At 40.2% G+C, this 19,288-nt stretch overlaps 1 protein-coding gene across 1 annotated transcript in view; it reads right to left on the bottom strand.

The window, feature by feature from the left end:
• nrxn2b (neurexin 2b) overlaps positions 1–19,288 on the bottom strand; it is a 660,052-nt gene that overhangs the window by 571,399 nt on the left and 69,365 nt on the right. The window contains 1 exon segment of the mRNA XM_069715608.1: positions 12,032–13,410. Within this exon segment, the coding sequence (XP_069571709.1) occupies positions 12,032–12,743 (712 nt within the window). The 5' untranslated portion in view covers positions 12,744–13,410.

The following is a 19,288-nucleotide window of genomic DNA, read 5'->3' as shown; positions in this document are numbered from 1 at the left end:
AACACATAAACCCAGTTTATATTCGCTTCCTTGAAGTTTAGTCCAGTAGCCCTCAAAAAATTTGGCCTGACTGCGACTCGAGTTTCAAGTATTGATCAATGGAAGGAACGTTGCTCAATGCTTTAGTCGAATTACTGTTCATCACTGTGGTAGAACGATGATCTGATAACTTTACCTGCAGAGTTTACACTGCACCTCATCTTCATTTATGTTTTGAAGGAGTTCCATATGGAACTTTTCGATGGCTGAAGTTGTCTTTACAGCTTTTGTACAGTTTTACCTGCAAAGCTCTGGAGCCTTGTAGCAACATGTTCCTCTTGTCCTTATGTTGTTTGATGGCAGCTAGCCGACGGCTGTCAGGTGCATTACGGCCACCCTCTGACACCTTTTGGAGTAACAACCAGTTGCCGGTAAAAATGGGGGGAAATGTGGAGGGATGAATGTCGCATATACTAATAACTATTTTTGTTTTGTTTTAAAGACTATTTAAAATGAACACAATGGAGCAATCTTGATGTTACGTTACACATACATTATAAACGCAAACCTAATGCTGTAGAGTTGCAGAATTGTAGAGGTGAGGTAATGTAATGTTTTTAGGTGGGGCGGGGGTAACGCTTAACCATATGAATCATGGCATAGAAGCCCGTCTTACAAACTTTGTCATTTGGTTTCAATAGTGACCCTTAAAAAATAATCTTAAAAAAAAAAAAGGTGATCAACTTGCTTTACATAAAGCCCTTTCAGTGCAGCTTTAAGATGAGCTTAATCAGAAAAGTTGAGCAACAAGCAGCCAATAACACACAGCGTCAACAGATCAAAGCCTGGGTTTTTTTCAATGTAAGGTAAAAGCGATCATGTTGAGTAGAAAATGTTGTTACAGCTGCTACGATGTACACTGAATGTGAGCAAGCACAGCACTAGAATATAAAAAGATGCTGGAAAAATACTAGACAGTATTAATCAAACAGTACAAGAATTACACTATAAATATTTGATGCAAGCCGTAAAATAATACTATTGATACATAGCCAACAATATTCACAGTCATATTGGGAACGGGACAGAAATGGATTGCCAACCAGCGTGGTGTTCTTTTATGATTACAGAGCATTCTAATAAAAAGTGTAATATATATACTATTATCTGAGTTAAACATGATACCACATCTGGCTGGGCGTAGAGAGGAATAAAGCAACACAGTGCAGAGTTTTTGTGTGCAGCCATGCAGAAAAGCTATTATAAAGTTTTATGCCCAGGAACATCCTTGCAGAATGTGTGAATGAGCCTTACTGTCCTGCAAATGGTCTAATAATGTAGAATTGGATTCTTAAGCGCTTCTCAGTACAAAATAATATAAATAGACACATGACTTGATTCACTTCAATCACAACTAGCCATAGTCAAAGGTTTTAACGTGCATTCCTTTTGTTGCCAAGTTTGACCTGCATAGAAAGAAATATTGCTAGTTGAATTGCATTTACTTTAATACGTGCATCATCATCATGAATATTTTACAGATTAAAACTTTTACCAGAAGGGGTCTAAGATACCCATTCATTCCTATATCTGATTAAAATCTGAGTGTAGTCTCACTTTAATTTAAGCAAACATTTCTCTGGAGAGGAAAGGTCTCAGTCAGTTCACTGATGGCAAGCAGCACGAGCAGATATTGAAATAGAACGTGACTTTGCCGCTGATAATTCCTACTTTTCTGGTGACTGCAACCTCTGGGAAGCGGCCTGTCTGCTAATTAACGGTATACATAAATAGTCAGGAGACCTAAAAGTAAAAAAAAGAAGAAATCAAGCCTAATTGCATAAAGCTTTGCACCAAATACTCAAAAATCTATGCACACAAAATTTAAAGCCATCGATGTGAATACATTAAGATAACGATGCTGGATAGTCAACGCAGTAAAACAAGTTATTGATTTGCTTTGTTGTTGAATTAGAAAAGCTGTCTGATGTACTCCTCCAGCAGTATGTTGTAATGCATGTCGTGCATGCGTGTCGATTTTCCTCTATTATTGAAGACCATCCTTTACAATCACATAGACGTGTGCAAACTATCAATACATGTCTCATCTGTAAATGCTGCATATATTTGTCTTACATGGTGATGTTTGTAACACATTCTCTGTGGAAACTCAGTTCACTAAGCACTTGTATAATTCACCGAGAAAAACATAGAGTTTTAAAGTTTTTTCAAAGGCAGTATATTTTCCTGTTGTGTATTGTTTTGTTTTGGGCCTCCTGTTTCTCCTCCAGCTCGGTGATAATGGGGATGGATCGAAAGTGACATGTGACAGGGATGTGCGAGCCAGACCTCTCGCTCAATTGTTCTACTTGTGGAGTGACAGCGGGGGTAGAGAGCAAGCTTTAATTGTATTTGACGGCCGTTCACGCTGGCAGAGACCTTCAGACCAGCAAATACTCACCTGAGAAAATGGTGAAGGAGTACGTAGACAGGAAACATCAGACTGACACCCTCCCCAGAAGCTACTTGCTTGATTTTCCCCACCGGACCTACATCCTGCACTACCACCGCACTGCAACATACGAGTCAAAACTAACACGTCGTCTGTGTACTTCACACTCACTGGCTTCTTTGAGTCAATTTAACCTCACACTTTAATCCAGTAATTCTTGCTTTTTGCTTCTGCAAGAAGAGGCAATCTGCATAAAAGTATTCATACGGTGCAAAAAAATGAGTGGAATTAGGGGATTAGGGATTTAAGCAAGTATTTCAGCTGAAGAAACGGTTACTGGATTCCTTTTTTCTTTTTCTTTTTTCACACCAAAGACCAATTTAACACTGGATCAGAATCAGTTATTGAAGTGTAGATGAATATATGGCCTTCTTCTCTTCTCAAAAAGCAAAAGCACAGAAAGAAACCCTGAGAGGAAGACATGAAAAGACACCATGGCAAGAGAGGCCGAGATAAGCAACAGCCTTCAAAGTATGAGGAATTGAGAAATATTGGAAAGCCATGCCTAAATAGTGAAATTTTGCTTTGCTGTCTGCTTGAGGAAGCTGAGAATCTATCAAGCGGAGAATGGAGGCCCAGGAGCATGTGTCCTTTGAACTTGGGATTGCTCAGCCAGCAAAATGCCTCTACACAGTTGATGTAGAGAAAAAAAAAAAAAAAAAAAAAACTGAGCCGGTGAAGGGTTGAGAGTGAGCAAAAACTGAGATCACTTAAAAGTGGAGGTAATGAAGAAAGTGAGATGACGAGGGAGAGAGAGGCAAAACAGACATTTGTTGAATATGTAAAAAAACAAGAGTGAGAGACAGTGGTTTTCTTGGTTGAGTTTTTTTCTGCAAGAACAGTAATTTGGTTTGGTCAATCGGGGGAGGGGGGGGGTTGGATAATCTCTACTGAAGTGTTGTTTCGCAATGAAATTAATTTATTTAGGCTTTTAGTCAGATGAAACACAACGACATAAAGAGCCAAAATGGCGCCGTCGCATTGCAAGGGAAAAAATTAAACTGCCTCCTTCCCCATCCGCCACTCTTGTGTCTATCTATAACTTTTGCCATGCGGTTGGCTTTGTAGTTCTTTAGGAGGTTTCTAGGTGTGGCCTAACATTTCTCTGACCTTGATTCCTCCTGTTTATGTCAGACATGGAGATTAAGATGTTGTAATTGAGTTTGTTGATTTTGATTAAGTTATCTTTGTAGTGTTTCCTTAGATAGATTTGGTTGTTACTTTGGCCTCTGCCCACCCTGAAGGTGAATCTGAGCTCAATTTGAAAACACACTATAAATAAAGATAGCACATGTAAACCTGGGAAAGATGGGTTACTCTGCCACACCCATAGATGGGAATGTGAATACAATTATTGTCTGAGAAAAAAAAAAAAAGAAAAAAAGACCAACCCCTTTTACTGTTAATGAGACAATTTTCAAACACAAATGTCTTTCCTAATTACCAAGACCACCATTTTAGTGATTATTTGTTACAATATACTTATTATTTTACAGTTTTCCATCTAGTGTAAATTATTAAGATCACGTGCATGTGCAATATAATTTCCAAGATATTTTCAAGCTTTTTTTTTTTGGTGTTTTTGCATTCTTCATGCACATTTTTTAGGAAGGGGTCAAGTATTGCTGGCATTTTACACTATTCTGTGTAAGGTGAAAATTGTACCATTGAAATTTAATAATACAATTCAACATGTATATATACAAAAATGATGTTTCTGGAGCTTTACCATCTGTGTCCACATGGTACTACCAAGACAAACTGAAATTGAGGAAAATGCTTACTCAACCATTCGAAGAGGAAAAGGAGAGCCATAATGATAGAAAAAACAGCTGCTTTACAAACACCATGTCCCAGCAAGCACACGGCAGCTTTGATAAACACCAACAAAATCAGATCCAGGGGAGACTTGAAGCATAGCCTGCTTCATTAGACTTTATCAGTGCAGTTGCTCGGGGAATGCAAAAAGATACAACTTGGATTCAGTCAGCTTCTGTCATTACAGCCAGACACATGGCTGATAAGGTTATCTAGACAACCTCTTCAGGCAGCCTTATGGGGTACAGCCCCCTCATTAGCGCCATACTTATTTATGTATACAGGACAAGTTAATTGGGAGTTCAATTATCAGGCAGTGAGGGCCCTCATTCCCCACTGCACACTCAGTCCCAACTCTCTCCACCTCCCCCCTCTGTTGTCGCCAGTGGGGAGATAGCGCAATTATCACCATGATGTATGACTTGCTATGGTATACTCTGCTCTTTGCCCCAGCCCTGCTCTGTCACCATCACCCAACTATTACCACTAAAATCCGTTGTCCCACCACAGTTAACTCACATTGACTGTCATTTAAAATACTGTCATTGATGAGAAACATTAGTTTCACTGAGAAGATTCCTGCATTATGCATTTAATGCCATTAGGTCAGATATACTGGAACATGTATTGCTTCAGAGCCCAAAGTTTCAGAATCAGAATCAGCTTTACTGGCCAGGTATGTTTACACATACAAGGAATTTCACTTTGGTTGTAACTTGTTCTCTCAGTGGGCAAAAAAATATAAACAGACAGACATAAATAGATATATAAACATAAATAAACATAAACACATATATAGAGCTAAGAAATATATATATATATATATATATTTTTACATATATACACCTAAACAACAGTGCAAATGGTGCTGATGCGGTTGTGATATGTCCAATATCACTGGAGAGAGCGAAGTACCAAAGCTGCCATCCACCGATGCCATCTTGTATACACAGTATAAAGGCAACTACAACTTTCAGAACTGCAAGCAATGGCAGAGGGTCAGCATGGTGGTAGGCTCTCTTGTTCCAGCTCTGAATACAATTTTAGAGATAAAAACAATATTCACATGCAGCTAAAAAAATAACATAGAGCTGCAGCATAAAACATTTTCAAGTTCTTGAGTGTCGAGGTGTTAAGAGGGGCGTTGAGCCCATGTCGTTGATGAATCATAATAGCTGATAAACCAGATTACTCTGACTTGTCTGGGAAAACAGCATCTGTCCGTGGCATGCAGTGTTAAAACCTCTCCACAAGTTCTAAAAAAAGACAGTGTGTGTTTGAAGCTGACACCTTGACTCCCCAAACACAGCGCTGTATCCCTGCTTCACCTTGCAGCTACGGGCTGGCCTGCAGTCACAGCCTCTTTGCTTTAAGGTAGGAGGCTGCGTTCGCGACATGCAGCGTCCAGGCCAGTTACCTGCAGGGCTCCTCAGGGACCCCAGGTTCTGCTTTATTCCAACATATACAATAAAAAGTGATGATGAAAGTGAATTAGAGAGTAGCGAGCGGTAACGAGTTAAACAGCTGTTTTTGAACACGTCCCTATTTGGCGCTGCCAAGTGGAAAATGGCTGCTGCACCAACCTTCCTTTTTCATAAACGTTGCTATCTTGTGTATGTTCCACTGCCAAAAACCAGATAATATCACATTTTCTGTGACAACCCCTGGGAATCATTTACTGTTACAGACTAAAAATAAGGGTTACATCCTATGAACCTATGAACCATTGATAATCTTCCTAAAGTATAATCCCAAAAACATAGTGTTGGTATTAATGTGTTTTTATATTTAAATCTATATAGTATCCACTAAAGACAACAAACTTCCTACTTGCAGACAGAAATTATTTACATTTCTGATATTAGTGTTTGAGGTAAATCATTAAGCACACTTGCCCAGCTTCTGGCTAAGACACATGTTTACACAGGCTGCCTAATGGAAGCAACACATTAGCAGAGCTGCAGCAGTAACTTGAGTCCTTTGTCAGTGTCTTTACAGGATGCATTCAGGCACAGTGGTGGATGTAGACCACCCGTGTTTTGGCAGCGCTCAGAGCCCAACACACAATCATTGTAGTTACACATGTAAAACAGACATCATCTTTAAAGCTAAAGAAAAAAAAAAAAAGAGCTGCAGGATGCAGATGCATGTGTGCAGCATGAGCGAGACGCAAGCTATTACCTGGTCTGTGTACACAGATGTATCAGCCAAAAAGAAGCAGATCTGTGTCACGACTGAATAACGTGCCTGCACGTGTCTGACTGGTACATTTCCAAACTGATACAGTGAAACAGATCAATGAATTATAACATAATAATGAACTAGAGACCAACAAATATATCAAACAGTCCTTTTTTTTTTTTTTTTTTTTTTTACAAAATACGAGGCAGAAAATTATATTTGTTTTGTTCTACTCATTTATAGTAAATAAATTCCCAGTGAAGTCTTTTGGTTTGGTGCACTAATGTCACTGTGGACAATAATCTGTGAATGATCCTTCCTCCATTACATTACCTTGTGACTGGCTACAGTACATACTGTATACATTTCAAAGATCCTGAGTCTGTCAAGTTAGTTCGATATGGCAATTCATAGGCCATTCAAATAAATAACTTCTCAAATCAATTCTCATGGCAACCTGAAAGCCTTTTCACAGTTTGCGGAGGAAATTGATGTATTAATATCACAGCAGGCATTTTCACAAAGTCTTTAACCTCTAATTACCCTGACTTGAGAGCTCATAGCTGCCTTGCCCTGCACTGCCGTTTGGAGGTCAACACAAGATCAAAACCAGGGTCAGCATCAATTATAAAAACAACGGCCTACAGAGGCACATAACAGCTTTAATTACAAGCCCTAATGGTAAAAGGCATGGCAAGAACTACTACAAAATGCAAGTTAATAGGATGATTATAAGAGAAAAGATGCACCTACATACATACATACATACATATTGGACAAAAAGGCTTCCGGCAGGGTGTAAACTCGCTCCTCAGTGAGCAGCAAAAGTTGCATTTATTTGGTAAAATGGGATGTTTTTCAGTGGTATTAGGTCAGTTTTAAAAAGACATGAGGCTGAATGTGTGACGTTCAAATTTTACCTTCATCCATTTTGACTTAACCTTAACAAAATTTGTGAAAATGTGCAAAAATACTAAAACCCATCAGTGCCAGACATGGATGAGGGTTGTTAGGAGCTGCGTGAGATCACTAATATTCAAATCAGTGCAACAGGAGATACACAGCAGTGGGAATAAAAAAAAATTGAAAAAAAGTTGAAATGACATGACCTCCTAACATGACAAACTACACTTTAGGCTGTCAAAGTGTGGATGTTGAATAAGCGTCATTTGAGAAGATTAACACAACGTGGTTAACATCACATTAAAGCGTTGCTCTTTTTTCTTTCCATCGCCGCATTAGGCAGATTTGAAAGCAACTTCTTTGTGTGGAACTCTATTCTCTATTGGAATGCTCTCATGTGTACATCAAAGCCTGACACTTCCAAAGCCTTTATATTCATGAGCACAGAGTAACTATCAGTAAAAGGACGATAAGGATAACCAATCATTTTAATGATCCCTGCACTCTCGCGCATTTGCCTTTCATTAAAATATAAATTTCATATTTGGTTTTAAAATCCAACCTACCTTGCTGTACAGCATAGCCAACATCAGTCATCCATGTCTGCTAAATTATATTGAAATGTCCTTATTGTTAATATAACTGGTTAATACTGAACGGTCTTAATGTAATGATTTTGATGTCTAAATGCAACTGAGAAGCTTTTCTACAATACCAAGAATAAAATGTACAATACATGGTAATTCCAGTTTCCAATCAGAGTGAATTGTTCACCATCTATCGACCTTTACTATTTTCATTGGTGACACATTAAATTGGTTCAAAAAGGGGCAATTTGTGCTTGTCCTGGAATTGTAACCATTGAAATTTGCTCCTGAATATCCGAACAAAAGATTAGCTTTGAACCTGAAATGCATTTGAACCACTCCTTTAAAACTCCACAACAGGGTACTACACACCATATCATCAAACTATAAATCCCCCCGTTTGTCTCTTCGAAGAATGGGTACCTTTCCATGTCCTGCAGTTTTGTATAATTATGTGGGGTCTATGAAGCACATCTGTTTGTTTGTTTATTCCTTGCAAAAGCCCATTAGCTATTGTTTTGGTGATTCACATCCCGGTGCTGCTTCTCCACCTACATGTGAACAGGCCGTTTTGGTCTGTTTATGCATAAACAGCTTCTCTATTAATGATGTGCTGCTCTGAGTGGGAGCGACACAAACATCATGTTCAGGGTTTAAACTGATCAATTTCAGACAAATATTACAACAAAATATCAGATTATTATATCCACAAAAGCAACAGGGATATTAACTACTAGTGCAATACCCATGATCATTTCTTGTAGTTTGTCCTTGTGACTAATTTTCTTAATACTTGTTTCTTAGTTCCTTAACCTCTTCTTATAGTTTGATATTTGCAGTATTATGTCTCTGTTCATATGTTTGTGCATTTCCCTTTGTAGATGTTTTGTTATCGCTGAATTTCCGGAGACTTATTGGAGCTTTTGTCCATTCTAAGGTTTGTGGTAAATACCCTGTCTCTCATTTCTATCTAGAAATGCAGATGGTTTAGAACTAATTTGCCAAAGCTAAGAAATATCTGTCTCTGAGATTTCAGGATCCACCCCAAAACAATGGTTGTAACCAGACTGCAGTTTATCTTTCTCACAACTTTTGAAAATTATATAAATCGCATCTTAATAGCGAAATGTCATTCCAGAATAACAAAAACAGAATAAATAAAATTAAACAAGTAATAAATAAATGAATATTTTTGTGTAATTTTGTTGAATCTTCCTTTAATAGTAATCTTGTATGTGTTCTGTCCTTAGGAGCAACCCTAAAAAAAAAAGAAGCCATAATCTTGTCATTTTAGTGATCCAAAAATGTTAACTTTTTCCACTGATTGTAAATCTTTGTGAGGAAGAGCATCATTTAAATGCCTGAATGATCAACTAGCACATCATAAATAATCTGGAACTAGACACATAAATATATTGCTAGTGCCACATCATTAAAAAAAATTCCTATTAAATGATGCGTTCTTCCTCTCTGAAGTAAGCAGGCAGAAGCCCTTTAAAAACAAGCTTTCCTTTGACATCGCCCCTTCACCACTGAGCTAACACAGCGAGACATGGATTTGTTAGTACAGACATCTAAAGGGTCTTAAAACCAACTAAAAAGAGAGAGTGAAAGACCTTTACATTCCCACCCACGTGTTGGATAAAAGGAATAAATACACCTCTGCACTGGCAGTCAGCCATAATGACCTAATTTAAGGTCCTCAAACCAAACAACATCTCTGAAAATAAATTGACACTTAGCAAATGAATATCCTCATGTTGCCCTCCTCATTCTTGCTGCCCGCTCCATTTCTCACCACACCACTGTCATCACCCTCTCCCTGATTTCCTCATTGTGTTTCTCTCCTCCTTACCTCCATCTCCATTGTCTCCCTCTAGCTCACTCTCTCTCTCTCTCTCTCTCTCTCCATTTCAAAAGGACAAATGCTTCCTGCAGTCACTGTAGTACTGCATTGGTATTCTGCTCTCAATTTAGCCAAGAGCCAGGCAGCAGTATCTGCTTCCAGCAACCACACAGCAATCTGACACAGAGCAGAGAAAGAAGGAGAAAAAAGGCTCGAAGAATAAAGGAACTGTATAATATGAGATACAAACAAGAATAAAGAAAAGAGACAGACATGTACGGCTGTCCAGCAGTGTCATCATGTACTGCACTATAGGGTGTCTATAGCCAGCAATAACTCATCCCAGCGAAATGAAGGACTTTACTGGTTTTTGACTTCTTCAGAGAGGAAAAAGCAAAACAATAGAGCTCCTTGAGCTGATTAAGACTGTTCTAAACTTTCTACATCAAAATGACTCCAAGGCTTTGATCTAAATCATGGCCACATGCTGATTTTATTCTTATTACTTCAGATCTATCAAAAGCAATGCTCTGACAAAAAATTTAACACAATATTTTGTTTGGGTTGATGTCTTTTCTCAGCTCTGTCAAAGCTTATCAGCGAGTGCCACAAAAATGCAAGACTTCAAATAATTAGCACATAACTGCTGGCAAAATAGTTATCTACCTTTTGAACGTTCTGTAATTACAAGTAATTTCATCACACAGGACGAGGTAGCAGCTACTGTGAGTGTATTGACTATTCTAAGAGATGCAATGCAATATTAATAAGGCGTGGTCATAATGTAGGATGAAGGGCCCCCCACCCCGCCCCCATTTCCCCCCCATTACAAACGATCAAGACAGAGAAAGCAATTTCTGATGCCTGCATAGGGAATGGAAGAATTCATAAGAAAGATGTGGAGATGCAGACAGATGAAAGAAATAGAGGAGAGAGATAAGTGCAGGAGGAGGGGAGACAAGAGTAGGAAGTGCTGACAGCGGGTAAAGGCGAAAGAGAGATAAGTGGAGTGAGGGAGTAAACTTGGGCGAGGCAGAGAGGTGGCGGAGAGGGGGGGTGAGGTGGAAAGCCCAGATAGCCTTGGGAAGAGCAGGAGGCGAGTGAAATAAATGCTATGGGATGATGAGAAGCAGAGATGGATGAATGTGAAGGAGAGGGAAAAAGCATAGATATGGAAATGGGATGTGTCAGTGAAGGAGGGAGCCAGAGGTTTAAAACAGAACAGAGTTTGACATGAGCTGACAGCACAGGAGCACATCCCAAGAGCAAATGAAGGCAAGAGCAGGGTGTATGCTGCAGACAATAGGTTCGGGGAGAGAGAGAGCCAGAGAGAGAGAGAGAGAGAGAGAGAGAGAGAGAGAGAGAGAGAGAGAGAGAGAGAGAGAGAGAGAGAGAAAGAAAGAAAGAAAGAAAGAAAGAAAGAAAGAAAGAAAGAAAGAAAGAAAGAAAGAAAGAAAGAAAGAAAGAAAGAAAGAAAGAAAGAAAAACAGAAAGGAGGCAAGCCAGGAAAGTAGACCTACACTATGCAAGCTTGCATTTAAAATATTCAGCAGCTTTGATGTTAAATATTGTTTTCATATAAATTTCAGGCACATTCAAAGTAGCACCTGTGCCATGTGTAAAACTCTTGAGTCACAAAATCCCTCAAACAGCGTTCTTCGTCAACAACTCAATATTCCAAGCAAAGAAGCCCCCTCCTTCCTCTACGTCCTCACAGGGTCAGAAAAACTACTAAAACACAGACCTCCTACTCGCTGACTAGAGAGATGAGTATCTGACCTCTCTGCAAGAGTCTTAGTAAAGGTTAAAAACAGTATAAGTTATACACATCAGATTTGTACAACTGGCCCTGTGATAGGCTGGTGATCTGTCCAGGGTGTACCCTGACTTCGCCCAATGTTAGCTGGGATAGGCTCCAGCCCCCCCGTGACCCTGTTCAGGATAAAGCGGGTATAGATAATGGATGGATGGATGGATTTGTACAACTCAAAATACGATGTACACAGCACTGCAGAACTGATGCCTTATAGCAATGAATGGCTACAAAGTGTGGTCACAACCACAAAATGGGCCGTCAACGCTTGACAGAGTTTATGAGTAAACACGTGAACACTGTATATAAAGGAGCATGCCTTAATATCCACTAGTACTTAACAGGTACTATGCAAAAACAAAATCACAGTGGGGAGTGTGATAGTTCCTTACCTTCCTTGCAGTACTTCCCCTTGAAGCGGGTGTGGGTGCAGTCGCAGTGAACTTCTCCGTACTGAATAGAACAAAACCCTCCATTGAAGCATGGGTTCTGTTTGGTGCAGAGGTACTCCAGGTCGCTCTGAATGCCTTGGCTGTTTAACAAAGTAGGAGGCATCTCCCCCACCTTCAGATTGGAGATCAAGCCCTGGAAGGGTGGTTCGTACTTCACTGTGCTGGACGTCAGCGCAGAGAGGCGCACGTCTGGCGGGATCCCACCCACAAACAGGTCACTGACCACCGCCATCTCCTTCCGCTTTGACTTGACTTCGGCCACTTTTGTCTCCGCGTCCACCATTAGCAGGGTCTCCCTAAAGTTGCGGGTGAGCAACACCATGTGCCAGCGGTCGTCGTTCACCCCTGTCTCCATGTGCAAAGTGGCGGGCTCGGCACAGTGGATGGCGAAGCGCAACTGGAGGCGCCCGCCGGCAATCAGCAGCTCCAAGAAGTCACAGTTGCCGCCATCGTCCAGGTAGAGTACCAAGGCTTTGCTGATGTTGGTCTTAAGACTGAAGCTCAGCTCGCCCACCGATCCAGCTTCCCAGCGCCCGTAACGGGCCCACTGGCCAGGCGCCCCTCCAAATTCAAGCATCTTCACTGTGGTTAACAGGCTGAAGAGGGCCAGAGGCCACAAAGGCCAACACAGGAATTTTAGCCCCCTTATCATGCTCAAAGTTCCCACTTTTCCCTTCTGTAATTGATACCTTACAGGTCTAATGAACCAGAGAAGAGGTCTAGCTTCACTGTGGATAACAGATTCAAATGTAAACAGGAATTATTATATACTTCTGAACTGGGATATAAAGCTCGCTAGGTAAGTAATCCTCACAGGAGCCCCACTCCAGTTTTCCTGACCAATAAGCAGTTTTCCTCTTCTCTCTGATGCTCTAATTATTGTCCTTATCCAGACTCTCTCCTTCGTCTCTCCATCAGTTAGTGCCTCTGGGACTGTGGAATAGCAGTACAGTGAAAGAGGGGGAATATGATAATTTCTACACAGCCATTTCTTCAAAAGCCTCTTGGTCTATCCTGGACCGAAAATAGAATGTTCGTCTCCAGAATCCAGATCTCAGTGCAATTTCTAGGAAATTTGAGCTGCTGCCAAAAGCTTGGAGGAAGATTGTGATCGTTCTTTAAGAGGAGCGCAAGCAGAAGAAAATGAGCAAAAAGAGGGAGGGAGCTGTTGAGTAGACAGGTATCAGAGCACGGTGGTGTCTGCTGGAGCATACAATGCTTTCATCATTTCAGCTAAAACCTGTTCTTCTTCTAAAAAGTGAGGGAACGCAAAGATTTACGCAGGTTTGGCTTCCATGATTATGGTGGCAGGTGGCGATCTGGAAGAAACAACAAAAAGAAAGAACAACTTTAATAAGATACTGTACATGGAAACATGCACGAGTACATTCCAGCACAACCGTGCAAGATAGATACCGTCCATATAAAAATGTGATCCATTCCAAAAGAAGTTACTCAGCAATCCCTTTGATAGCCTTTGCGGATGTTTTACTTGGTATTTCATGTATCTTTCATCTGCTTACCCTGCAGTTTTATATTCCATGTACTCTAGAATAATCCATATAGTTCTTAGTTGAAAGCTGAAGCTTAAAAAAAAAACCAAGAGAGCCAACTGATATATAAGCATTTTTTTGCATCACACCATACATCCCAAAAGAGCCTGAGCAAAATCAGTCTTATTTCATCTTTTACTCAAGTCAAGCATTGTACTGTACTTTAACATAACGGTTTCATATACAAAGGAGATAGCTGCCATCCATACACACCTTTTGGCAGAAATAGTGTATATTTGATAAATCACATCCATCCACTATGGAACACACACACACACACACACACACACACACACACACACACACACACACACACACACACACACACACACACACACACACACACACACACACACACACACACACACACACACACACACACACACACACACACACACACACACTATGAACATGCAAAAGCTAACATACACATCATTAAATCAAATGCGATTCAGAGTGGAGTGCTGCATAGTCAATAGCTATCTGAATAGCTGGTCTTGACCCTGCGGGCTCAACTTAATCCCTCGCCATTAATTCTTGAGTGAGATTTAATTTCCATCACAGACAGTCTACAATTAAAGATAGGCTAACCCCTGCTCATGCTCCTTTGTGCTATCTTGCCTGGCTTCAAAGTGACAACAGTGATGAGGGTGGCATACAAGCAGGGAAGGGAGGGAGGGAGGAAAGGAGGAAGGGAGAAATGTTGAGGCAGAGAGAGAGAGAGAGAGAGAGAGAGAGAGAAAGGCTGCATAATCGTGATCTCAGAGGGGTAAAGCTCAACATCGATGGAGAGAGATTAGGTAGAACAGAGGGGACAGAGAGTTGTGAGAAACACAAAAGGGAGGAAAACAAATAATATTGGGGCCATTTTTCATCGAGGCATGTTGGAGTTGGTAAGGAAAAGAAATTAATGAAGCCTACAGATGGATCTTGTGAGCTTATATTTACAGCATTGGAAGCACAACACACATCATCCTCTGCGTTTAAGTGTTTCAGGATGGGAGAAATAGTTGCTCAGGCATGGGCATTGCATCATTCAAAAAAAACAAAAAACAAATACGTTTAAAAGTAACCAAAATCTACAGACTTAGGTGTTCCAAAACAGCAGCCTCAACTGGGATTGAACACTACAAATGCTAACACGTCTGATGCTCTCAGAGAATTATACATTAAGTGATTCCTCATTTTCAACAAAAGGGTGAAATTTTTTTGTTTTTTTTTTGTTTTTTTCACCTAATCCTGCCATTCTGACTACCCATCCATCCATTATCTATACCTGCTTTATCCTGAACAGGGTCATGGGGGGGAGCTGGAGCCTATCCCAGCTCACTTTGGGTGAAACACTATTACAGGGCCATCAGAGAGACGGAAACAAAGACCATTCACACCCTCATTCACCCACTAAGGGCAATTTCTAGAATCACCACTTGACATGCATGTCTTTGGACGGTGGGAGGAAGCCGCTGTCGTGGCTGCGCACAGGCAACACATGTGAGGCTGGGATTGAACCCAGAGCCTCCTTACTGTATGGCGACGGTGCTAACCACTGCATTACTGAGCCGCCGCCATTCCGACCATTTCAACAAAATCAAATATGGTTAATGTAGAGTACTTTTTTTTTTTCAAGCATTATCTACGGAAGGGTTTTTCATGATAAACAGCTCAATTTATAATCCTATAGTCTCAGAAACCAAATCACAGCATGTCTATCTGTGGCTCTGCATTTTAACTGTTGCCCAACAGAGAGACAAAAATAACTCTGACAGGGAGGTGATGTCCTCTATTTTCTTATTTCCTTCCTCCTTAACTTCCTAAATTTCTGGCTGATTTGCACAGTTTCCTGACATTTATTTTGCATATTTGACAGTTAAAGGACGGCTGGAGTCCTGTGTGTTATGTTTCATGATGTGCACACACAGGACTATGAACACACTTTTTACTGTATGTCTAACTGTTGCTAAATGTGAGACACAGTCAGACAAAATGTATACTAGTATGCAGCAGGAACAACATGAGTGTTGATGAGTGATAAATCAGCTGATATATGCCTGCATACCTGAATCAGATACCAATAACAGGAAGAAAGAAAAAAAAAAAAAAAAAAAAAAGAGGCTTTAATCCCTGATAAAGAAAAGAGAAAAAAAAGTGTGAAAGTTGAATCATCGATCATAAAATGCACTATAGAAATATTTTTTCCACATGCCAGCTCCCGGCTCCTTCTGTGGCATCTGTCCCTTTGGTAACCTCCAACAGACATAAAAACTTACCCAGCTCGGGGGGCTGATGTGTGTGTGTGTGTGTGTGTGTGTGTGTGTGTGTGTGTGTGTGTGTGTGTGTGTGTGTGTGTGTGTGTGTGTGTGTGTGTGTGTGTGTGTGTGTGTGTGTGTGTGTGTGTGTGTGTGTGTGCGTGTTCAGACAGGATCAGTCTCTACAGTAAATTGCCAACCTTGTTGCTGATCAGAGCACTTGTGATGAGATTTCTTACTATTTTCATAATTTTTACAAACCAAATTAGCAGTTAATAAACAAAAAAGACAGCAGATATTTCCAAAGATGGATAAAGGGGACATCAAAAAGAGCTTACACTTGTTTATTCATCCATTCTTTGAACTAGAATTTGTGACCCTTTATGGGTAAATGGATTTGGTACATTCTATGGCACAACAGTGAACTCACTAGTTATGTGTGGTTGGTGGCTCTAAAACTATAGACAGAAGCAGCTCTTTCACACTGCTGCCTTTATGAAGGTTGCTATGTTGAATTTCACTGTATCCTCTGTGTTCTGTTGCTCGTTAGGAGATATTGGTGTTTCGCCTGATGGTACTATTAAATTCCAAGGACACTGAGGAAACACAACAAGCCTCAAGAGATTACTGTAGCTACGAGGATTGCACTGTGTGGGGCTGTGATTGATTCTAGTTGCATGTGCAGCTGTCGGCACCAAGCAAAACAACTGTCCTTGTGTGCCAGTGCGGAGTTCATTTGGACTGTGTATACTCGGTACCAATTTGTGTGTATATTTATGCCTACATTTGGAATTATGTTTTCATCACAGAGTCCACAATGTCTCCTCTACAGCATTTGGCAGCAGCATTGTTTTAACAATGACAATCCAGCTTCGGTCAGTTTCAATCCAAAAATAACGTTTGCCATATTTTTCTTCTTTTTTTTTTTTTAAAACCAACTGCTAGCATGATATCCATCTGCCTCAATTTGTTCCTGACGAAAAACAGCAGCTCTTTCACTCAGTGCCTGGCTAATCTTGACTTGACTGAAAGAGCAGTCTGCACTCAGTCTCACACAGCCTGACCCAACTTGTTCAAGCGAAGCTCTTCACCCCTCAGGATAACTGCATGGTCATGTGAGCCACCACCGACCCATTTCCTCTCACATCATCCCAAGAGGAAGGTTGGCACATTCTTGATAGAAACTCTGCTCCAACTCTTTTAAGAGTCTTTGGCTGCATTTACACTGCAAACTGTCCCATTTAATATTTTTATTCCCTCACTTGAGACAAAGATTGGATGTTTTACAATCAATGAAAACATCAGAACACCAACCCAGTTTTTCTTCTTTTTTTTTTTTTTTTTTTTATCTCTTTTTTAATTCAGTGGCACAGAGAAGTCTGTGCTCATTTATCTAAATAGTGGAAATAGTACTCAATGACTACTATGACAATAAATTAATGGCATATCATTATTTTAAGACAGTTGTTATGTTTTTTTTTGACTGCGGAATCTTTGCCAGGCCAACAATATCACAGAGCCAACATCAGTAAAGAAAAGAAGTCTGAATGACTTCACTGAAAATGTCTAAACTCAAGGACAGAGGCTGGGAACAGAAATTGTTGTGGTTCTTTATTAGTGGTATAACAAAATGTATTAGTTGTATAACAAATTAAACTTTGATTTAGGTACCACAGCTCAGTACATTTTCAGTAAAGCAATGAAAGCAAAAAACAAATTAATATCTTTTTTTTTCAAATAAAGTACCTAATTGGTCATAATTCCCACCGTAAATTAAGGCTCTTAAATGCTGGAAACTGTCAATATAAAAACACTTGAATTCTTGTGTCTCAGTTATAAAAACATAACGTAAAATTAACCATCAAAGCCAGCAGTGCAATTTTAACTATAAAGGTTGCACAAAGTAACGTTACCTTTCTCTTGTTTTGTCAACACACGGACATCTTGTTTGTAAAAACTTTATTGGACTTAAAAGTGGACAAAAGTGTCCGGGTAGCAACTGTGAGCTCCACCTGGTATCTGGTTGATTGACCCATTCAGTGGGAGCAACGGTTTCACAGGTTTTAGAAGAACGCAGGGCAGCTAATTAAAATTCAACCTCAGTGCGCGTTAACACATTGTGCGTGTTTAATAAAATCGGCACAGTATCTGGCCAGCTTTTAAGGCTAACCTTGCTGAAATGAACAACAACTGGTGCACTGCCAAAACATTGTGGGTGGAGCTTCTGCCACTAACTGTTTGTCTCGCGGGGCGTAACTAACCATTGACATTTCATACCGAACCCAACATCACGTCAAACACACGCACCATTACAGCCCTACTTTATATATTTCACTATACATACACTTCTCCTTTAAGAAACTGTTAACTGCAGTCATACTGTATGGTTTACGTCCAAAAGCATTTGGTCACCAATGTAAAACTGGGCATGGAGGTATTTTGTATGACTTTAGCTTTAGTAAATGTATTTATGGAAATAAAGGCTTGTGTGTGGTTTAGGTGAGTCTTGGGGTGTTTGTTCTTTGCTTTTTGTTGTGGAAAAATTAGTTTTGATGTGTGTGTACACACTTGCAGTTTGCCTCGGCACAAATGTGTGTGTTTCCGTATTTAATCCATCTCCTGCTGAGCTCCGCCTTGGCCCCAGGTCTTCAGATTCCCCACAGACCAGACTACACCTGTTGTGTGAAGCTGTGCCAGGCTTTCATCTTCCTTCTTCTGCAAACATTCAGCTCACAGACAATCAGATGAAGTCTGGTTTGAATACTTCACTGCCCACCGTTGCTACACCGAGTTCAATGTTGTGCATTTTTTATGTTTGTCCTCCTAGGGAAGCAACACTTTATTTAGAATTGTAAATATGACAATAAAACACTTTTCAAGTGCTATAAAAACCCCTGAAGCACATTAAATATTTATATACCACAATAATCCAGACAAAGGATAATAGAGGTGTAGCTCACAAATATTTACATGTGCAAATACTTTCCTACACAGTAAAACACCTACGCATACGCATTATCCACGCAGCTTCCACATGCGAGCAGCTAGACCCACACACAGCACATCCTCGTCAGGCAGGAGCCATTAATCCTGGCCTGTGAGAAGCTCAGCAGTGCACCATCCGTCAGCATGAGGCTGCTGCTGCCACTGCTGTGCTCTAATTAACCAGAGCGGCACGCTGAGACACTTTTAATATTCCTGGTCAAGATGGAAAACAAGGATTTAAAAAAAAAAAAGAAGTAAGAGGAGAAGGAATGGCAAACACAAACGTGGGAGATGACAATTTGTGCCACATTTCAAATACTAAGGATACAGGTAGCAGGATGGGGAGAGGGTAAAACATAGGAGGAACGGGCACTTTGGAAGACATTTCTAAAGAAGCTGTAAATAAAATATTT

The sequence above is a fragment of the Brachyistius frenatus genome, unplaced genomic scaffold (genome assembly GCF_029030835.1).
Source record: "Brachyistius frenatus isolate BFR_SWC_R1_liver_20210118 unplaced genomic scaffold, ASM2903083v1 Contig_145, whole genome shotgun sequence".
NCBI classification, from domain to species: domain Eukaryota; kingdom Metazoa; phylum Chordata; class Actinopteri; family Embiotocidae; genus Brachyistius; species Brachyistius frenatus.
This window is presented reverse-complemented; position numbering and strand designations above follow the sequence as displayed.